This window comes from Tamandua tetradactyla, chromosome 2 (assembly GCF_023851605.1).
Source record: "Tamandua tetradactyla isolate mTamTet1 chromosome 2, mTamTet1.pri, whole genome shotgun sequence".
Taxonomy (NCBI): Eukaryota; Metazoa; Chordata; class Mammalia; order Pilosa; family Myrmecophagidae; genus Tamandua; species Tamandua tetradactyla.
Genome location: NC_135328.1, coordinates 176,133,209 through 176,156,061, shown reverse-complemented (window position 1 = coordinate 176,156,061; position 22,853 = coordinate 176,133,209). Strand labels below are relative to the sequence as shown.

At 41.7% G+C, this 22,853-nt stretch overlaps 2 protein-coding genes across 7 annotated transcripts in view; one reads left to right on the top strand and one right to left on the bottom strand.

The window, feature by feature from the left end:
* The window catches only part of ATPAF1 (ATP synthase mitochondrial F1 complex assembly factor 1), a 66,437-nt gene extending 49,693 nt beyond the window's left edge, over window positions 1–16,744 (bottom strand). The window contains exons 1-4 of one of the 3 annotated variants that reach the window (XM_077149763.1): window positions 15,558–16,744; window positions 11,750–11,858; window positions 1,594–1,644; window positions 925–987 (exon numbers count right to left, since the gene is read on the bottom strand). In XM_077149763.1, coding sequence (XP_077005878.1) covers window positions 925–987; window positions 1,594–1,644; window positions 11,750–11,858; window positions 15,558–15,886 — 552 coding nt within the window. In that variant the 5' untranslated portion in view covers window positions 15,887–16,744. The remainder of the gene's footprint in view (window positions 1–924; window positions 988–1,593; window positions 1,645–11,749; window positions 11,859–15,557) is intronic. The other 2 variants (XM_077149761.1, XM_077149762.1) reach the window with 2 other exon arrangements.
* A 2,363-nt stretch (window positions 16,745–19,107) lies between these two features.
* On the top strand, window positions 19,108–20,680 carry TEX38 (testis expressed 38). 4 transcript variants are annotated; one of them, XM_077149765.1, is made up of 2 exons: window positions 19,108–19,196; window positions 19,950–20,680. In XM_077149765.1, the coding sequence occupies exons 1-2, from the start codon at window positions 19,112–19,114 to the stop codon at window positions 20,549–20,551; spliced, it is 687 nt and encodes a 228-aa protein (XP_077005880.1). In that variant the 5' UTR covers window positions 19,108–19,111; the 3' UTR covers window positions 20,552–20,680. The 4 variants fall into 4 exon arrangements, with proteins under 4 accessions (XP_077005880.1, XP_077005883.1, XP_077005881.1 ...); XM_077149768.1 differs by having other exon boundaries at window positions 19,140–19,196; window positions 20,029–20,680; XM_077149766.1 differs by having other exon boundaries at window positions 19,182–19,291.
* Window positions 20,681–22,853: the final 2,173 nt, after the last annotated feature.

Below are 22,853 nucleotides of genomic sequence, written 5' to 3'. Positions count from 1 at the left end.
CATTTATTCATGGAATTACAAGAAATGCCAATAAGTAGCTTATTATGTTCTAATTAGAGAGAAAAGAATCACAACATGAAAACGTAAATAGCAATGTAAAACAAGATACATGGAATGACAAAACAGGTAGGATAGCTCCTGAGTGCTTTGAAGGAAGGAGTCCAGGAAGCATCATGCAGAGGTCCTATAATAAAGGAGGGCTTTAAATGCCAAGAAAAGAAATCTGGGAAGGCCCTGAATATTTGTGAGCAGGTTACTAACATAATCTTTATTTTTACTCATATATTTAAAAACACAAATAAAGTACTTACTCTGTGCCAGGCACTGTTCTAAGTGTTTTACAAATATTAACTCATTAAATACCCCAAGTAACTCTATGAAATAACTACTATTATCCCCATTTTACAGACAGGGAAACTAAAGCACAGAGAATTTAAATAACTTGTCCAAGTCACACAGCCAGTCAGTAGCTGAGATGGGATTTAAAACTGGCAGCTTGTCCTAGAGCCTGTGTTCTTAAGCAATACCCCGTGTTTCTTCAAATTGAAGGTAGAACTTTAAGAAGACCCAAATGATGAAGAAATGATAGGTGGAGTGAGAGTGGGAGAAATGGGAGCAGGGAAACCTATTTGGAGGTGGTACAGAATCCAGGTACAGAGTACTGATAATTTTAAATAAGATGTAGACAGTAGAAATGGAAAAGAAAGAGCAAATGTGAGTTGACAGACATACAGGAGTGAGATCAAGAAAGACAAGTTTTCTTATGCCACTGTTCTTCGTGTAATTCTTCATCTTACCTTCTATAACTACCTTTCATTTTGGCTAAAGAAAGGTTTCAGGAAATGTATGCTTCTTTCTACACTCAGATTTGGTTCATAGAACACACATTTTCATAAAGTACACCAACCCATTTTCATTCATTACCTGTTTTATTTCTTCCGCAGTTTTGTCTTTCACCATCTCAATGTTAAAAATTGAACTGAGAGCCTGAAACAGAAAATAAAAGGCAATTGACACCCAGAAGTAAAAAACTAAAATAGCGCAACCCTATCTCTAAGCCTTATAGGAAGCAAATGTCAGGACAGTGAAACAGATATCAGTAGAAAACAAGAATAAGAAAACCTGCATGCTCAGGAAAAGTGAGTCCTTAAGCCCAGGCAAGTTTTCAATTTTCTACTCCTAGGGAGTATTTATAGGTCATCTTGTAATTCCCTAATGCTTCACACCTGACCAATGAGCTCTGCAGCAGTCTGAGGCTGGTAAGAGGAAGAAGCTTGAATGTTACTTTAAATTTAGGGGTGGTTCCTAAAAATAGAGTAAATATGTTTTTGATTTTTTTAACTACTATCTATAGAGAGACAGGGTGTCACTATATTTCTTCATATTTCCTCTAGCATCCCCAGGACACAGACTATGCTAGGGGTCATGTCAAGGACACAAAACAATCATAGAAAGATTCCTTATCACTAGAGTTTGAAAATCACCTTACAAAAATCACTGAACAACAATAAATGTGTTCAAATTTGCAGTCTCTTGTTATACATGTTCCTTATGACTTCAGAATTGAATCTCTAAATTTAACTGGAAACCTACCTTGTCCTTAGTGAATCCTCTGCTTACAGGCTGTTTCCTCAAAGCATCCGTCTGAAATACATGATGAGACAAGGTTATTAATCAACGCTTTACCCATAAGAAAAAGACCACTAAGTTAGGTGAGGTGATCTCATTAAGCAGTTTTACACCTGAGAACTCAGTTCGCTCCACTCCATACAGTAACCTTTACACACTATTCTAAGAGTTATTGTTTGTGAGACTATTTTCCTCTGGAGTATGTTTCCTCATTGATGGCGATTCTGAGATGAAGGGAGAAAGGATTTCTCAGTCAGTAACCACCATCTACTAGTACTCAGAGTCCATCCTGTATCTGCCACTGTGGATACGAGGGACTTCTTCCCAGAACAAGTCTTCCTGGGCTTCCTGTGCTCTGCCTGCTGAGCTGCTCCTCACTGAGCCACAGGTGAGAAATGGAAAAACGTATTTTCCAGCTGCTCCTTATCTCGGATGGACAAATACTTAGCACTTCTGATAGCAGGAATCCTCAGCAGACTAGACTTTTCCAGTACTAAGTCTCAATATTTTCCCCATCAATTAGACTCTCTCTCAAAAACCTCCAAGAAAAATGATTATTTTCCCTCCTAGCCAACTATCCCTGATAAAGGTTACAGCTAGGAAGTCCTATTATTTTGAGTTTTTCTAATAGTAGGGGTAGGTTGCTCTGAGTCTTTTACTCAATCTCTCAGTCTAAGGTGATCTCTTTCAGAGGAAGGGAGTATAATCTACACTTGGGATTCTGGACTGAAAAACTTTCTACATAAAACTTGTCTTTCGCTGTTCTGGGCTTTAATGAATCCAAACTTTTCAGAAATGATAGCCAGGCTACAGAACCTACATACACAAATTAGATAAAAACCTGATGCAGATACACTCTGGTCTTTGGCTACACCCCTATCTATACACTGGCAGCATTCTAATGCAGCCTCATTTGCGTATATAAAACATCCAAAGGATGGAGAACTGTTTCCATACCACTAACCCTCATGTGTATCATGAAAATAAAACAAGAAAAAGCCCTTAATCTGCGTAGCTGACTTCACCTTTCAGCCACCAAAACTGTGTATTCTTTACCCAGAGTGTCCCTCTAATTCATCCTTCATTTCCATTTACACTTGTAGAAATAATTTAAGTCCCAAGAAGAAGCATATTATATTTTATCAAATCTAAGACACTGCTGATTTTAAGATACACCACTATTTTATGTATTAGAAAATGATGCCAATTGAACAATAACACAATACTACTTTCATATCACATCAATTTTAAAGCAATTTTAGAGATATTAAATTGTAAAAACAAAAAAATGTAGGTTTTAGAATCAATGAAATAAGGAATTTAAAATTATAGCTGGAGCTATATCCCAAAAGTCTTAAGAGCACTTAGTAAAAAATTTAAATACCTTCGGATACTTTGGAAATCTGTAGGTGCAATTTTTTTCATTGTCACAAGAAATGATTGTATGGTTATATCTGCATTCATGGGAGGGGTAGGGGGACAACCAGCGATGCTAGATTAGTTGCAATTTGCAGACAAGGTCTACATAATGAATTTTCCTTTATCCTGTACGACTTTTCAATGAGACAAACATACTTGTAGGTAAAAAAAACTTTTTGTAAATACCTGGGCCTAGAGCCTAACTCCATTTTGCACTTTTAAAAACATAGCTTTAATTAACACCAAACTTTCTAGAAATACAACTACTGTATAACTTGTGAGAAGATTGTACGTTGTGGAATTTCAGAGCACTGATAACACTCCTTGTGGTTCTAGAGTCACCAACACAACACCCTTGAATCAGTCAGCATTTGCTGCTACAGTATTTATGGTGATTTCACATATAGAAGAAAGCATCTGACCACTCATTATGTCTCACAGTATAGTTTTGCTCAAGAATTTTTTTTTGTGTGTGCTATATGGTGGGGTCACTTTTCATCCCTTTTCCATGTGAGTATTCCGTTTGTTGTAGCACCATCTGTTGAATTGTTTTTGTTGGCTTGTTTGTTTTTGGAAGTGCATGGGCCAGGAATTGAACCCGTGTCTCCTGCATGGCAGGCAAGACTTCTACCACTAAACTACCTTCACACCCTTGTTTTGTTCAAGAATTTACACACTAAAATATGTATTTTATATTAAAAAAATACTTTCCTTTACATTATGTTTAGGGTATTACATTGGGCCCCCCCACCTCCTGAAATTACGTGTATAGGTGGATTATACTGCCTAGATTTCATTTTAGGACAGAAAAGGGACAACTAAAAAAAAATTATAAAAGAGTGATGCCAGGCCCCCTATTGTAGTGAACCAATGACTCAAAGTAAAGAAAAGACTTTGGGAATGGAGAGCATAGGGTTGGCCATTAGCCTTCCTCTAGTTAGCTAGATAAGAAAGATAGTAAGCAAATATTTATCTAAGATTTGCCATAATTCAAATGAAATATTTACTTATTCTGAATATTGCTATCATAAAATTGAGTTTCTAAGTCTGTTTACAAAAAGGGGTAAAAAGAATTTTCCTTTATAATATTGAAAGTTTGTAATGTAGCAATATTTCTAAAAGCTACTGATTTATAACCTTGATATTGTGCGTGTTTACTATAGGAAATTTCAATTGTTAAAAATATTTGTGGTAGCAAGGGACCAGCAGATGCCAGCCATGTGACTACTCAGCTGGCAGAGGTGTTTCTGACCCATCCACCTTTCTTGAGTGAAGGTAACCTCTTGTTGGTGCCTTAATTTGGATCCTTACTTCCTTAGAACTATAAACTTGTAACTTATTACATTTCAATTGTTAAAATATTTCAAAGTTGTAAATAACATTATTGTAGGAAGAGGAATTTGCTCACCAATCTTGTGATGATTAATCTACAGACTACTGATCTTGTTCTAATTAACATGACCATTTATTAAAAGATTGAATGGAGTATCTTAAAAATTAGGAAAACCAAAGCAAAAGAAAAGTTATTTGCAAAGTAAAATAAATGTCTCTAATTTCACTTTAAAACACAATGTAGAGAGAACAACTACTAAATAACCAGAAACAGTACAGAACAGCTCCTAGGGCCACATCAGTGACCGGACACACAGCGTACCCCAGTCTGAACCAGCTGGACAGGCTGCGAGCCCCCCCAGAACCGTGAGTTCCCAAAGTTGAGTGGAAGGCGCCCCTCCCGCACAGGCTGCTTCCCAGAGGGGAAATGAAAGGAAATTTACCAGCAGCAGGGACTGATCACAATTAAACGCCAATTGTGGAATTAATTAACAAATTCTGACTACTAAAAATAGGCCCCCAGCTTAGGTGAACCTGGTCAAAGTGGAGGTTGCTCATTTTTGCCCCGGCGCCAAGGGGGCAGGGCTGACAGAAAAAGGGGAAAAAAAAGAAGGAAACAGAGGTTTTTGTGGCTGTGTTTCTACAAAGGCTTGACTGCCTTTGGATATAGCAGCAGGACTTCTCAGGCTGCAACTGCCCCAGGCATAGGCAGAAGTGAGTTCTTTTGGGGGCTTGTCTGGAGCCTGTGCCTTCCCCAGGGGAGGGATGAAGCCCAACTCAGGTGGAATTCCTCTCTCAAGGAATTCAGACACCAGGGCTTGGTAATTTGAAGCCATTAAAACCAGCCTACAACCTCTCCTCTGTCTCCACCACACCCCCAGCAGGGAGAACCTTCCAAACTTAAAGGTACCACATCATTTTATGCTGCTGGGACCTGCAAGCAGACAAGTGCCACATACTGGGCAGGGTAAGAAAAACAGAGTCCAGAGACTTCACCGGAAAGTCTTTCAACCTGCTGGGTCTCACCCTCAGGGAAAACCGACGCAGGTGACTCTTTCCTCCTGATAGGAGGCCAGTTTGGTCTGGGAAAATCCGGCTGGGGTCAAAAATATCTAAGTAGACCCTTCTAGGGGTGGAGGGTGGGGGGGGAAAGACACCATACAAGCAGGGCAAGAAACAAGAAAACAAGAACTGAAAAATTCTCCCCTGTTAAACAAAACTTAAGCTAGAGGTCCAGAGAAAGCTGAACTGAAGGTCAAAGAACAGATAGACAACAAATTCATCCAGCAAGAAAACCCTAGGTAAAAGAAGTAAAAGCAATCTCCAGAATAAACTAATTAAGATAATTAAATGCCTAGACACCAGCAAAAAATAACAAATCACACTAGGAAAATTGAAGATATGGCCCAGTCAAAGGAATAAACCAACAATTTCAAATGACATACAGGAGCTGAAACAATTAATTCAGAATATACGAACAGACATGGAAAACCTCATCAAAAATCAAATCAATGAATTGAGGGAGGATATAAAGAAGGCAAGGAATGAACAAAAAGAAGAAATCAAAAGTCTGGAAAAACAAATCACAGAACTTATGGGAATGAAAGGCAAGGTAGAAGAGATAAAAAAAAAAAATGGAAACCTACAATGGTAGATTTCGAGAGACAGAACATAGGATTTCTGAACTGGAGGAAGGAATATCTGAAATCTGGCAAGAAAAAGAAAATATAGGGGAAAAAAATGGAAAAATATGCGCAGGGACTCAGGGAATTGAAGGACCATATGAAGCGCATGAATATAAGTCTTGTGGGTGTCCCAGAAGGAGAAGAGAAGGGAAAAGGAGGAGAAAAACTAATGGAGGAAATTATCACCGAAAATTTCCCAACTCTTATGAAAGACTTAAAATTACAGATCCAAGAAGTGCAGCGTACCCCAAAGAGAATAGATCCAAGTAGATGAACTCCAAGACATTTACTAATCAGAAAGTCAGAGGTCAAAGAGAAAGAGAGAATCTTGAAAGCAGCAAGAGAAAAGTAATCCATCACATACAAGGGAAGCCCAATAAGATTATGTGTAGATCTCTCAGCAGAAACCATGGAGGCGAGAAGACAGTAGGATGATATATTTAAATTATTAAAAGAGAAAAACTGCCAACCAAGAATTCTATATCCAGCAAAACTGACCTTCAAAAATGAAGGAGAAATTGAAACATTTTCAGACAAAAAATCACTGAGAGAATTCGTGACCAAGAGATGAGCTCTGCAAGAAATACTAAAGGGAGCACTAGAGACATACGAAGACAGAAGAGAGAGGTGTGGAGAAGAGTGTAGAAAGGAAGACTATGAGTAAAGGTAAAAAGAAGGAAAATTAGATATGACATATAAAATCTAAAAGGCCAAATAGTAAAAGAAAGTACTGCCTGTACAGTAATAACACTGAATGTTAATGGATTAAACTCTCCAATCAAAAGACATAGACTGGCAGAATGAATTAAAAAACAGGACCCATCTATATGCTGCCTCTACTCAAAGGACATGAGGGCAAGGACACAAACGGACATTTGCACACCAATGTTTATAGCAGCATTATTTACAATTACCAAGAGATGGAAACAGCGAAAATGCCCATCAACAGATGGTTGGCTAAACAAACTGTGGCATTTACATGAGAAGGAATATTATGCAGCTGTAAGATAGAATAAAGTTATGAAGTATGTAACAACATGAATGGACTTTAAGGACATTATGCTGAGTGAGATTAGCCAGAAACAAAAGGACAACTACTGTGTGGTCTCACTGATATGAACTGACATTAGTGAATAAACTTGGAATATTTCCTTGGTAACAGAGACCATCAGGAGATAGAAATAGGGTAAGATATTGGGTAATTGGAACTGAAGTTTCAGATACAGATTGTGCAACAGGACTGAAAAACTCAGAAATGAACAGCACAATATTACCTAACTGTAATACAATTATGTTAAAACACTGAATGAAGCTGAATGTGAGAATGATAGAGGGAGGAGGGCTGGGGGGCATAAATGAAATCACAAAGAAAGATAGACGATAAAGACTGAGATGGTATAATCTAGGAATGCCTAGAGTGTATAATGATAGTGACTAAATGTCCAAATTAAAAATGTTTTTGCATGAGGAAGAACAAAAGAATGTCATTACTGCAGGGTGTGGAAAATAGATGGTAATTAATATTTTAAAATTTCAACTTATGCGTGAGACTAAAGCAAAAAATGTTTATTTGGTACAAATTTATAATTTGACTAGTACATCTCCTAATATAACTTAAGTAGATAGTTGGTTGAACACCTTAAGCACATGGAACTTTGTATAGGACATGAGATTTTGTTGGTTTGTCCAGGTGATGCCCTGATGAATCCCAGAGTGATTTGATCAGTGAGTAGAAAAGTATTTGCAAAATCCCCTTTGGGGAATGGTGAGAACAGGGGAAAACTCAACTTCCCCAAGTTGAATTCTTGATATTCACAAGCATTGTGGGCAACCAGAGCTATAGGATGAGCCCCCAGTCTTGGGGACTGTTCATATGAAACTTAACCCCACAGGGGATAGGTCAAGCCTACTTAAAATTATGCCTAAGAGTCACCCCCAGGAACACCTTTTGTTGCTCAGATGTGGCCTCTCTCTCCAGCCAACATAACAAGCAAACTCACCACCCTTCCCCTGTCTACATGGGACATGAACCCTAGGGGTGTGGATCTTCCTGGCAACGTGGGACAGAAATCCCAGAATGAGCTGAGATTCAGCATCAAGGGATTGAGAAAAACTCTGGAATGAGCTGAGACCCAGCATCAAGGGATTGAGAAAACCTTCTCGACCAAAAGGGGGAAGAGTGAAATGAGACTAAGTGTCAATGGCTGAGAGATTCCAAACAGAGTCCAGAGGTTATCCTGGAGGTTATTCTTACACATTAAGTAGATATCACCTTGTTAGTCAAGATGTAATGGAGAGGCTGGAGGGTACTGCCTGAAAATGTAGAGCTGTGTTGCCGTAGCCATGTTTCTTGATGATGATTGTATAATGATATAGCTTTCACAATGTGACTGTGTGATTGTGAAAACGTTGTGTCTGATGCTCCTTTTATCTACCTTATCAACAGACAAGTAGAATATATGGAATAAAAATAAATAATAGGGGAACAAATGTTAAAATAAATTTAGTTTGAAATGCTAGTGATAAATGAAAGCGAGGGTTAAGAGGTATGGTATGTATAATCTTTTTTTTTCTCTCTGTTATCATCTTATTTCTTTTTCTGTTGTCTTTTTATTTCTTTTTCTGAACTGATGCAAATGTTCTAAGAAATGATGAATATGCAACTATGTAATGATATTGAGAATTACTGATTGCATACGTAGAATGGAATGATATGTTAATGTTTTTGTTTGTTCTTAATTTTTTTAATTAATAAATAAATAAATTTAAAAATAAAAAACAAACAAAAAAACACAATGTAGAGGGTGGCCACAGTGGCTCAGCAGGCAGAGTTCTTGCCTGCCATGTTGGAGATCTGGGTTTGGTTCCCCGCACCTGCCCATGTTAAAAAAAAAAACAAAAAACACAACATAGAATCCCAATTTTCCAAAGTAACTACCTGTTCTAGTTTTCTAGCTGCCAGAATACAATATACTAGAAATAGAATGGCTTTTAAAAAGAGGAATTTAGTAAGTTGCTAGTTTACATAGTTCTAAGGCTGAGAATATGTTCCAATTTTAAAAAGTCTATAAAATTGTCCAAATTAAGGCACCAAAAAGAGGTGACCTTCACTTAAGACAGGCCACTGAAGTTCAGGGTTTCTCTCTCAACTGGAAAGGAATATGGCAAACATGAGTAACATCTTCTAGCTTCCTCTCCCAGCCTGTTGCTTCATGAAGCTGCCCCAGAAGCGTTCTCCTTCATCTCCAAAAGTCGCTAGCTGGTGGACTCTGTACTTCTTGTATCTCTGCTGTTCTCCTCATTCTCAAGCTTTCTCCAAATGCTTTCTCTTTTAAAGCATTCAATAATCAAGACCCACCTGGAATGGGTAGAGTCACATCTCCCTCAATTCAAAAGTTACCCACAGTTGGGTGAGTCATATCTCCATGCAGATAACCTAATCAAGTTTCCAATCTATAGTACTGAATAGGGATTAGAAGAAACAGTTAGTTGCTCCCACAAGATTGATTAGGATTAAAACATGGTTTTTCTAGGGTATACAAACCCTTTTCAAACCAGTACACTACCTTAATCCATATTCTGGGCAGCCCACACCTGAATAACTGTACAATTTCCCTGGTTCCAGGTCTTCCTGACTCCAATTTGTTCTAATACCTTAGATTAGTGTTTCAAATCATAGGTTGTGAAATCAAGTTAGTGGACTGTGGCCAGGATTTTTTAAAAGATGAAAAAGAATAGAAAACAATAAGAATATAGAGTAAAAGTAAGCATTGTATTATAAAAATTTTGTTTTGGTTATAACCATACACATGTGAATCCTGAATTGCAATTTAAAATTTATTTCTTACTGTGGGTCACAGTCAAAAAGTGAAAAACACTGCATTAGATTAATCTTCCTATTTACTGTTTTCAAGATGCTATTCCCCAGCTTTGATTCTTATTTAAGGAGAATAATGGCTAATACATATTAAGTATTTATTATGTGCCAAAGGCCTGTACCAAAGATCTTTACATGTAATTATATCATTCAGTCTTCAACATAACAGGTAGGTACTGCTATCCTTACTGTTTTACAGATAAGGAAACTGAGGCACAGAGAAGTTATATAATTTCCTACAGATACCCAGCTAGTAAGTAGAAGAACTAGGATTCAGTTTCTGGTACCTGGCTCCACAGCCCACTCTTTCAGCAGCTACATTATCTTGCCTCCACTCCTTAAGTTCAAATACCTCACCTTTGACAGTTAATACCTAACCTATTCTTTTAGCCCCAATACTTCCCTCCCCATCTTAACGGGACAAGGTGCCTCACAGTCTCCTGAAACCCCCTTTACTTTCAAAGCTATTTCTCTTTTAAAGCCAATTCCTCTATATCAGGAGCTGGCAAACTAAATCTTGTCCTCTGTCTGTTTTTATAAATATAGTTTCATTGGAATATAGGCACACCCATTCATTTACTTATTGTCTATGGCTACTTTTGTATTAAAGTAGCAGAAATGAAGAGTTGCAACAGAGACCATAAGAGCTGGTTTGAAAATATTATGTACCCCAGAAAAGCCATGTTTTAATCCTGATTCAATCTTGTGGAGGCAGCTGCTTCTTTTAATTCTAATCCAATATTATAGGTTGGGAACTTTTGATTAGATAACTTCAATGGAGATATGACACACCCAATTGTGAGTATCATTTCTGATTAGATGGAGATGTGACTCCACCCACTCCAGGTGGGTCTTGATTAGTTTACTGGAATCCCTTAAAAGAGGAAACAATTTGGACAGAGTCAGAAACGACAGAAACTTCAGAGCAGAGGTAACACAGATGCCAAAAACTTGGAGAACAGAAACACGTATGTTTGGAGTTGCTTGGAGCCCAGCAGATGTCACCATGAGATGTTAAGCAAGACAGAACAAGAGAGAGCCAAGGGAAGCCAAGAGATAAAAGCCAGCCCTGGAGAAGCAAAGTGAGGAGTCCCCACAGGAACAGAGGCTGAAAGCAAAGGATCCCAGGAGTAGCAGATAACGGCCACGTAACTACCCAGCTAACAGAGGTTTTCCTGACACAGTGCCTGTTATAAAGTGAAGGCAACCTCTTGTTGGTGCTGTAATTTGAACACTTTCACTTCCTTAGAATTGTAAACTTGTAACTTACTAAATTCTCCTTTTAAAAGTCATTCCAGTTCTGGTATATTGCATTCCGCGGCAGCTTGCAAACTCACACACCATATGGCCCACAAAGCCTAAAATATTTACTATCTGTTTCTTTACAGAAAAAGTTTGCTGACCCCTGTTCTATACCAAAGTCCCACTCTTTCCTCTCTGCTTAATCTAAATGCCATCTGCCCTTCTTAGCCTTGGTCAAGACCCACATCTCCTGGGAAATTTTCCATGGTTTCAACAGCCCACTGCTATGTGTGCCTTGCCTCATCCCACTAGACTGCACCCTCTGGGAGCAGGGACTACTCCTTTTATCCCTTTGTATTCTCCACTATTACTACAATACTTTTGCCCAGAAATAACAGGATATGCATTTGCAGATGGAGACTGAGCCTTGAAGAGAAAGGCTATATTCAGCTCCTTTACCTGGCCTATCAATGAGTCTACTTGCAGAATAAGAGTCATGGGGGTGTAAGTGGGGTGGGTGGAATACTGGTGAGTTAACAATACAAACAGAAGAAGCAGTCCTTACCTTCTGCTCCACACATTTGATGAAGTCTCCTTGCCTGGAGTGCCCCACTGGCTGCTTCCAAAACTCACTGCGCTTTTCCAGGCGGGACTCAAAAGCAGCTGGGTCAGACCTGATTAAAGATAAATCAAAGGTTAAGCCACTGGGGCCTAAGGGTACATCGACTGAGGAATGGAAGAGGGAATTGTGGTGTATATATACAATGGACTATTGAGTGGCTACAAGAAGGAATAAAGCTGTGAGGCATGACACTTGGTGAATGAACCTTGAGGACAGTATGCTGAATGAAATAAGCCAGAAATGAAAAGACAAATATTATCAAGCCTCACCCACATGGACTAACTATAATATACAAATTCTGAGAATTGAAATTGAGAGCACAGGTTCACAGGTTAAGGCCTATTATAAAGGTTCCTAGACTGTGAGCTCTTATAGCAATCATCTATTTCGGAGTTGTTACTGCTATTTCTAAATTCTGAAATGCTGAGCTATTTGTGTATAACCTGGTCATTCCTTTAAACTTTGAGTATGTGTGTGACACCTGAGAGAGCTCTGAAGCTATGAAAGTCAGCACTACCCAACACAGCAACTGTTGAAAAAGTGATCTGACTTCAACTAGAGATATGAATGAAGTGGATCTGGATAGGACTAAGGTAAATCAGAATATAGGGTAAAGGATGATATGGTCTATATTTTAAAACTTCAACTTTTGTGTGAGACCAAAAGAATAGATGTTTATTTGGTGCAAAATTTATATTTTTGGTAACACACTATCTAATTTAATTTAAATGGTCAGTGTATTTCAAACACCATAATTACATGGAACCTTGAATAGGGAGTGAGATCTTGTTGGTTTGTACAGGTTAGTGTAATGCCCAGATACATCCCAGAGTAATGTGGCCAAAGACTAAAAAGTATTTGAAAAGTTCCCTTGACGGACTGGGGAAAAGGGAGGAATATAACTTTCCCTTCTGGGGAACTTCTAATAGTCTCACAAGTATTGGGGACAACCAATAGGCTGAGCCCTTGATCTTGGGGCTTGCCCCTATGAAACTTATTCCTGCAAAAGAGAAACTAAGCCTCCTTATAATTATGCCTAAGACTCATCCCCAGAGAATCTCTTCTATTGCTCAGATGTGGCCTCTCTCTCAAAGTCAACTCAGCAGGTGAACTCACTGCCCTGGGACACAACTCCCAGGGGTCGAAATCTCCCTGGCAACATGGGACATGACTCCCAAGGATGAGCTGGGACCTAGCATCATAGGATTGAGAAAGACTTCTTGACCAACATGGGGAAGAAAGAAATGAGACAAAAAGTTTCAGTGGCTGAGAGTTTTAAACAGAGCCAAGAAGTTATCCTGGAAGTTATTTTTACACATTATATAGCTATCCATTTTTAGTTTATAGTGTATTGCAGTGGCTGGAGGGCAGTACCTGAAACTGTTGAGCTGCATTCCAGTAGCCTTGAAGATGATTGTATAACGATATAACTTCTACAATATAGCTATGTGATTGTGAAAACCTTGTGGCTGATACTCCCGTTAGCCAGTACATGGACAGATGAATAAAAAATAAGGACAATAAATAAATAAACAATGGAGGAGGATTAAGGAGTTAAAAAAAATTCCCACATATTGAGTTGGAATAGAGTTAGGAGGGTATACAATCTGTCCTGCTGCTGGTTCACCCTGAGATTGTGACCAGTCCTCCAAGAGCAAGAATTTAGAGAGTAGGCCCTAGCACCCACCAATCAGAGTTACAATTCCTTTTTAAATATCTGACGATATCCTGTTTGGTCCTAGGCCCTAAGGCCAGGCCCTGTCTTGCCATTTCCCTTCACTTGGTGAGGGTTCTGGTGATCCTTTTTCGGCCCTGTTTTGATATCTCCCTTTCTTCCACCTTAACCTCCTGTTCTTATCCTTTTTATATCCACATAGCTTTCCCTCTCATCTCCCCTACTCTTGTGTTACTCACTTTTTTCTTTGACTTAACCTTTCTCCTCTACTTTTCATTCATTCAACAAACTATACTTGGTATTTATTGCCAATTAGATACCCTTCCGGGCTCTGGGGACATAGATACAAATAAGATACAGCCCTTACCTCAAGGAGCTTAGTATCTAGTGGGAGAGACAGACACGCAAATAGGTACATTAAAATGCTACTGGTGTTAGGATGAAAATTTGCTCAAACATTCCCAAATACTTGAGGTAGTTTCACGCCTTTGTACTTCTGCTTTTGCTGCTGCTCCCCCTACTTGGAACATCCCCCTCCCCCATTCCTTTGTGCTAGAACACAGTCCTCAAAGGAAGTTTCGGTAAGAGGTAAGGCTAGAGAGAGTGGTAGGGACTAATGCATGAGGTCCTTGCATGGAACACAAAAAGGAATCTGGGCATTATCCAGAGGTCAATAGGGTGTTTTGGAAAGCTCACTCTTTAGTTGATAACAGAGCATGTGTAAATGATGGGAATGATTTAGAAGGTAAGGAGAGTGAAACCAATCATTCATTTACTCATAAGTAAAAAAAGTGAATGGGAGGGCGGCCACAGTGGCTCAGCAGGCAGAATTCTCCCCTGCCATGCTGGAGACCTGGGTTTGTTTTCTGGTGCCTGTTCATGCAAAAAAAAAAAATAAAAGTGAATGGGAGCCGATGAAGGTTCAGAGCATGAACAGATAACTCTTCTGAGATGCCCATATGTAAAAGAGATCAAAGAGAGAAGGCTGAAGGGGAAATGCAGGTCAAGGAAAGGTAAGAGAACAGATACTTGAGGATATAGGAATGCTGGCAGAAGAGCAAAAATACTCATTCCATCATTCTCTCAAAAAGTGAGAAATCACTAAAGTAACAATGAGATGGATTGGGGTAGAGGGGTCTAAGACTGAAAATACGAAGGATTAGTTATGGGATGGCTATCATAGTACAGGCTGAAGATGACAAAGGAGTAAGTTAAGTTAGTGGAAATAGAGGGGAGACATAAAGAAGTTAAAGTACTATGACTGGTTTCCTTTCATAATACAACTAACTGCATGACTAACCTGCCAAATTCTCTCTTAAGCCCTTTCATTTCATCTTTGATCTCCTTCAGCTCTTCCTTCCTTCTTGATCTCTTGAGAGCCTCTCATCTTCCCTCATACCATCCTCAACTCCCTCCATTTTCCAGGCCTTTCCCTGGGGAAGCTGAGGGGTAGACTCTGGATTAAGAGTCAGATGACCTAAACACAAGGCCTCAACCAGCTGTGCGACCTTTGGCAAGTCTCTTACCCCAGTTCCCTCATCTTAATGAGAGGATTCAGTTTATGATCGAATTGTAACACTATTAATCTTTGATGCCCTCCTCCTACTCCAAACCTCCTTTCCTTGCAATTAGGGTCCTCGCTAGGAGCCTGGGAAACCAAACTGTGAGCTAGGTCTCAACTAACTCAATATGTGACCTTGAACAAGTCAAGTCCTGACTACAGAAGGCTCCATTTTCCCATTTCCATAGTGGGGACAGGTCTTCTTGAACCGTCTGCCCCACGGGGTTGTCATAAGAATCCATCTTGGCATTTTGAGTACTAAAGCACAAAGTCAACTGGGGAAAGACCTGGGACTTGCAGAGACTATCAGCTCTGATACTAACTAGCTGTGTGATCTTAAGCACGTGACCTAACCGCTCTGAGCATCAGATGTGGGATATTAATAGCGCCCACCTCGCAGGGTTGTGGTAAGGACTGAGAACCACCCGCACGTCAGAAAGTCCACGCCAGAAGTTCGCGCCCTGTACGGCTCCTTCCTCTTCCCTTCCCACGGCCAGCCGGCCCTCGGCCCGCACCTGCGCAGTTGCTGGATCTTGTCACGATAGCGGTCGTAGAAGGGGTTGGACTCGAGCTCGGCCCCAACCCCGCTGCCATCGCTGTCCCCTGAGGGCCGGTCCGAGCTGCGGCGGACCGGGAACACGCGCAACTGAGCGGGTGACACGAGCCCGAGGCCCAGGGCGCGGCTGCGCACGGTGCAGAGACCCCGGTAGAGGCCGGCCACCTGCAGAACTGCCGGGCCTGCACCCCCCGCTACAGCCGCCATGGCGGCCCCCACCTCCTCCTCCTCCTCCTCCTCTTCCTCAGGTGCGTCGGTAGCGGCCCGGGGTCCACGCGCCTGCTCCATCGCTCTCCGGGTACGCCGCGCTAGCCTTCCGGCACCGAGGTTCCGCGCGTCCAACGTTCCGGGGGCCCGGGAAGGGCAAAGCGAGGCGGGGGGGGGCGGGGAGGAAGGGACTCCCTCCTCTGTCCCCTGCCCCGCGCGCTCTCGCGGCTCTGTGGGCCACAGTCCGCCTCCTCCCGGGATCCTGCCCAGATTCACGCCCTCTCACTCGGGACCAGCAGCCTCTGCGCGCCAAGTCTTCTTTTGAATGCCCGCTCAGACCTTCAGTTCCTCACGGAGCTTGCTCCCAATTAAATTCACTTGGCACTCGCTGTAGTAGCCATCCTTCAGCATCCAAGGGCCCGTTCATCAGCTAAAATCACAGCATCAACTTCGCTTTTCCCAGCGTTTCCATGTACAGGATACTTATCTGCTTCAAACACCATGAGGCAGGTAATATCATTGTACTGATGAGAAAACCGAGACTGAGTCATTAAGTGATTTGTGCACGTTTTTAGCAAAGGCTGAACTTTTTCGAGGATGCCAGCTGCCTCCGAAGCCTTGTCTCTCTACTCCTTGACATCCGCCTTGAGCTGTAGCGTGAGACCTACCCTCCTCTCCCAATTAGAAACCAGGATTTGTACTTGACAAGTCCTTATTCAGGCTGTTTTCTGACTCCTGTGATGCTCTCTTTCCACCCCCTCAACGCAGATGTCATCATTCTCTTTATCCCCTGAATCAAGTGTGAATTCTTGGTTGCGTGTTAAGAATAGTGTGGTGGACTCTGAAATTAATAAATCCTTCAAGTATGCTGTCTTGGTACCTGCCTCAGAGACCCTGCACTTGATGTTTCTCTCTGCTTGGTTCCTCATCCACCTAATCATTTGGGACTCAGTTCACATGTCATCACTTCAAAGGGAACTTTTTTGATGCATCACCATCCTTTATCCCATTACTCTGCTTCATTCTCTTCACACAGAAGTTATCACTATTAAAATTCTTAGATATTTATTTTCTTGTTTCCGTTCATTCATGGAGCTTAGGTTCTAGTGGTGTGAGATAATAAGTAAATATATGATGTTAGGTGATGATACCCATTAGGTGATGATACTGGCTATGCAGAAAAACAAAGCAGACTGAAAGAGATATAAGGGTATACTGGTTATGAAGAAAAACAAAGCAGATTTAAAAGAGATAGATGTAAGGGTATGTGAGCAGAGATCTAAAGAAATGAGGGAATGATTGGTGGGGATATGTGGGGGGAAGAGCTTTCCAAGCAGAGGGAATGGTGAATGCAATGGCCCTAATGCAAGAGCATGCTTCCCCTATTCAAAGAACAGCAATAAGTTTACTGTGGCTGGAATGAGTGAGGGGAACCAGCAGTAGAGATAAGGTGAAGAAGGTATGGGGGTGGAGTGGGGTGTAGATAATTCAGGGCTTTGAAGGCCTTGGTTAAGTTCTTTGGTTTTTAATCTGAGTGAGATGAAAAGTCACTGTGGGTTTTGAGGACAGGAGTAATATGGTCTACTTTTAAAAAGGATCATATCACTCTAGGGCATAGGAGACAAGGATGGAGGTGATCCTTAGGGTGACCAGCTCATTCCAGTTTACTTGGGACTTTAAAGGTTTTAGCATTGACAATTCCATGTCCTGGGAACCTTTTCAGGTGCTACAAGGGAGACCAGTACTCCTAGTGAGAGATGGTGGGTGCTTGGACTAAAGTGACAGTGACGGGAAAGTGGTCAGATTCTGGGTATATTTTGAAATATATTAGAGACTTTACTAATTGAGTGAATGCAGGCATGAAAGAATGAAAGGAGTCAAGGATGATTTGGAGGCTTCTGGTCCAAACAACTGGAAGGAGAGAGTTGCCATTTACAGAAAAGAGGAAGGCTGCAGCTGGAGTAGGTCTTGGAGGATGATCAGGAGTTTGGTTTTGGACACATTAATTTGAGATACGTTAAAAGACTGACAAATAGGGATGTCAAGCAGGCTATTGGATATGTGAGTACAGAGTTTGGAGGAGCGGTCCAGGCAGGAGATATAAAGTTGGGAGTTGTCATTATGTATATGATATTTAAAGCATAAATCTGGACTAGATCACTGAGGGAATGAAAGTAGAGAAAGTAGAGGGCTGAGGACTAAGCCCTAAGGCACCCCAACACTTAGATCAGTGAAAAGAGGAGAAGCCAGCAAAGGTGACAGAGAAGGAGAAGCCAATGAGGTAGAAGAGCCAAGTGGAACCTGGAGAGAAATCTGTGCTAAATAATGCTCCAAGTCATCCAGTAGGGGATTGGAAAAAGGAGAATAATTAAATGGTACCAAGAGGACAAACTAGCACCAATGGTGTAACCTAATTAGGGAGGGGCTTTCTAACTGAGCTGCGCATAAATGGATCCACCTGACTGGAGGTGGAGAGAAAGTCTCTGACCCAAGTAAGTCCAAGTCCCAGGGGGATTAGTTGCTGGGTAGGGAAGATTTACCGTCAGGATTCAAGCATCTTATGGGAGTTGGGCTAGACCATTCTTAGAGTCCCTTGAAAATAGAAGATGTTGATATTTTGGGAAGCCAACTGAAGTGACTGTCACAAAGTAGGGGAGTTGAGCTGAGTCTTGGAAGATGAGCATGTGTTAAGTGGGTGGAAAAGTGGGGAGGGGCATTCCTGGGTGAAGGAGCAGCATCAGCAAAACTCCAAAGATATGAATAAGTAGGGTCAGTTAAGGAGCCTGACCTGGTCAGAAAGAAAGGTGTGACGGATGAAGAGAAAGGTGAAGCTGGAAAGGGATGCAGGGCTAGATGCCGAGGAACTTACATGGCCAGACACCCAGGAAACACTTGTCAACAGTTGTTGAAGAAAGGTAACCAAACAAAAGAGAAATTGTAGGAGCCAAAGGAGGGGTTGACCACTTAGTTCTCTGGAGCAGGTTATTTCCTGACAACATTGTAATAGATTTATCAAGGGCCGGGACTGCCCAGTGCTGTGTTGCTCCCTGTGCCATTCTCCACTGGGAAAAGGTATCCATCAACTGTTAACTAAAGACCAGCTACATAGATAGGCCCCTGAGGGAGCTAGGGGCCTTTCCTGGGGGGTCTCTGTAGATTAACCATAAGGTGTGGGGGAAGACAGTTCAGTGGGTGGTTCAGTCTCTGATAGAAGCAGTAGAGATACACCATACCCTTAAGACCTCACTGGATAGAGACCCTTCCTTTCACTAATCTAGAACCACTCTACAAGCATCGCCCTCTGGAATGTTCAATGCTCAGAATCCAGTGACCTCTTCCTTAGAAAACAATGGGACTGAGGCATTCTGGGAGCCCCATTGGCTGCACAAGGGTAGGTGGGCGAGCTCCCTCTCCCCAGAGCCGCTGGCAGGGCATCAAGGCTCAACTTTATGGATTCCCAGCGGGAGGACTTGAGTCTTCCTGGTGGTAAATGCCCCTCCAATCCTTTGCCTGGTGTCCTTAGGCTTGGGGCAGCAGACACTCAAGGAAGACCCGTTGCATGGATGGGGTGGTGGCTACTTGCATGGAGGGGTGCTAAGATGCAAGACTCTGGTCTCCTTCCAAAACCTAGGGATATTTTGATGGCAGAAACCTTGCCTCTCTGCTCAGCCAGAGGGGGTATTGAGTATTCTAGGACCATCAACAGCTGAATAGTTAAGAGTGTGTGTGTGGTGGGATAGGATGAGAGATTGGTATCTGTGTCAATTGAACTTCTGCTTTCTTGAGGGGCTTCTCATCTTTCTCTGTGAGGCTTCTCAGTATGATGGCTTGGATGGCTTCTGGATTGGGAACCAGAGGCTTGTCTAAGCCTGGGCAGGTCATGTCCCCTCTAGACCGAGCTTTCCTTATCTGATAAAGGTGCCCTCTAAGCTGCCTACAAATCTAGTTTTGATTGAATAAAAGAATGATGCGTTAAGTCAATGATAAGGGAAGGAAAGGATAAATAGAATGGCTAAGTGGATGGAGTAACTGATTACTGGCTAAGTGGATGGAATGACTGATTAATGAGAAAAGTGTGAAACAGCTCGGGCCTCACGCTAGAGCTGTCAAGTCAGCCAACCTTTTTTCTTTCTTACTGCCTTAGTGTGGGTTTCCCTGTACTTTGGATTCCTGGGGCTGTGTTCTGTGGTAACCGGTGGCTGCATTCTCTTTCTGCACTGGAGGAAGAACTTGCGACGGGAAGAGCAGGCCCAGGAGTGGGTGAAGGCAATGAGATCTGCCACATTCACCTACAGCCCCTTGTTGTACTGGATTAACAAGCGACGGCATTACGGCATGAATACAGCCATCAACACAGGCCCTCCCCCTGCTGCCACCAAGACTGAGCCTGAAGTCCAGAATCCAGATCCACTGTGGGAGTTGGAGATCCCTGAGGACAGGAGTCATGCCGCCCAAGACAGCGGTCCCAAGGTGGAGGCCCCTGTCCTGCAGCCTGCTCTGCAGCTAGTACAGCAGCAGCCCCAACCTACCCCTATGCTGAAGCCCCAGGCCAGCTCTCCACGCCCTGTTCCAATTTTTCAGGTGCCCTTTGCTTCATCTTTATGCAACCTGCCCCCCATGCTGAACCACTCTGTCTCTTACCCTATGGCCACTTGTCCTGAGAGGAACATCCACTTCCATTCCCTTCCCACAATGGCTCATGGTGACCACTGCCTCAATGCCAAGCCTTTTGCTTCAGAACTGTAGCCTCCTCTCCTTGAGAGTGGTATCTCCTAGGTATCAGGGCATGCAGCCAACTTTAGGGAGGTGGTGTTGACACAGAGATCAGGGCCCATCTGGATGTCATGTTAATGAAAGATTAAAAAAAAAAAAAAGGCCAAAGCTTCCGTGGGTTTCATATATTGTTAGAATGGCAATGTCCTTCCCCTGTTCCAGGGGTACTTAATCAAGCTGAAGGTCACTGAATTTCACCCACACAAATGGCAATTAGAGGGTTAGTAGAGGGGAGATATACCAAACCCACACTTACAGATTTGCTCAATATCCTTCTATTCAGATTGACCTACAGCAATCACGTCCTGGAGTCAAGGTCCCCCGCCCCCCTCAAAGTTAGGATCCACTATATGGGAGTGTTAATAAGTCGTAACTTCTGGAAACAGTCTTAAAAGGAGAAAGATAATACTACAGGCTATTTTGTCCGAATTTAAAGATAGGAAAACACAGCCCTGTTCCAGGTTAATTTTTTTCCCTTTCACTTAGGAAATGAACAAATCTTCCCACTTGCTGCATATATAAATGAGCTAAGCTTTATTTATAGCTAGATTCCCTGAGGGGGAGGGCCAACAAACATGTAGTTTATTTTTCTTACGTTTTTCTATGCATGAAAAAGCCCCATTCCTATATAATCCCTTCTAGAAATAGATTTCAAACCTTTTCTTTTCTTTTTTTAAAGGCAGTGGAATACACACACATATATGTGAAAATATGCTTATATAGAATCTTAAAATATATAACAAGCCTAAGTGGAGCTGCTCTGATTGACACAGGGGCAGGGGCTCACTTTTCCCTCACAAGCCTCTTCCCGATCCTGCTCCTCTCATGCCCTTGCAGATACCTGAAGTCTGAGCCCTGTAGCCTTTACTTCTTCAGGCCAAATATTGTGGTTCTTAAAAGCAGATTCTTGAATGTTAGTTTATGCCCATGATCTGTTTGTCCCTGTTTTCAAAAGGAGGAAGGAATCCACAAAAATAGGGACCAGAGAAGATTTTTTTCCTTAGTAATCTGGAATGCTTTAGTTATAGACACAATGATATAAAAGGGAAACGTTTTATTTAGATAAATTAAAATGGCTGTTATTGTGATACTCATAAGCAAAGCTCAAATCACGTCCTGGAAACCTTGAATTCACTTCCTAAACACAACTGAAATTGCTTATACGTTACCAAAATAGCTCCATGAAATATGGGAAAACAACAAGGTAGGCTAGGTTCATAAGACAAACAATACACGCTCTATCAAGTCTCAGAAACTTCCAAATGTGTTCTGGCTTGGATATGAAAGAAGTTACCACATCTGGCTGGTGTGGGTAAGCAAGCCAATGAGGTGTGCAGGAAACAAAATCTGTCACTAAAAACAATTCAACAGCAGGCCATTATGAGGATGAGCCTATCATAGTCAAAATCCTCAACTGTGACCAGCAGGACCAGCCATGGGGACTCAGGAGTTATGTCCACCAAATGTAAAGGAAGGAAACTAATGAAGGGAAATAACCAGCAGCAGGTGAAAGACATCCACTCTCCAGCTTTGTTCTATCACATTCCTGAGGGCCAGGCACTTCTCTGCCCTTAAGATGACACTATGGTCGTCCCTAAGCCAAGTACCTTCTTTTGGTTCTCTTCCCACACCCTCTTTTGGCCCCTCTGATCTAGAGGGAGGCTGTTTAAGTGAACATTATACCAGATAGTACAAGGCAAAAGAATAAAAGGACCAGGAGGCAGGCCTTTGGGTAACTTAGGAAAGAAGCAGGAGCTGCCAGGGTTATAAGGTAAAAGGATTTCAAAACAAAACAAAACAAAAATGCCAAAGTCACAATCACTACTCAACTATCCTCTCAGAGCTGAGTCATGTGGCAGGTGAGGCTTGTCTACAGCTCAACACAAGTCATGGTTTGGTAAGAAAAAGTAACATACAGATAAAAAACCCAAGTTAAATATTCAGTAAGAGGTTTATGGGACTCTTGTTAAGCGAGTCAATCTGCTCAACTTGAACAAAGGAGTTCAAGATGCCAGACTTCTGACTGGAGGAGATGGTACTTTCTCAGGTACTATGACAAAGATACTCACAGGTCTGAGAGCACAGTATGAACAAGTCTATTGAACTTGGCAGGGGGAAAGCACAATAAGATAAACTCAAAAAACTGTTTTAAATAATTCTCCACTTACAGCTATCTGATACAAAAGAAAAATACAACAAAGAATTAAGGTGCCTCAAAGTATCTGCCTATGACTATGAATTTGAAAGAAAAAAGACAAGATACATTACCTTCAAG

Excerpts from the sequence above, each read along its gene's own strand:
- TEX38 (XM_077149765.1), top strand. The coding sequence starts at position 19,112 with ATGTTCAATGCTCAGAATCCAGTGACCTCTTCCTTAGAAAACAATGGG. Across the intron at positions 19,197-19,949 it reads GCCCCATTGGCTGCACAAGG|TGTGGGTTTCCCTGTACTTT; the intron begins GTAGGTGGGCGA and ends TTACTGCCTTAG.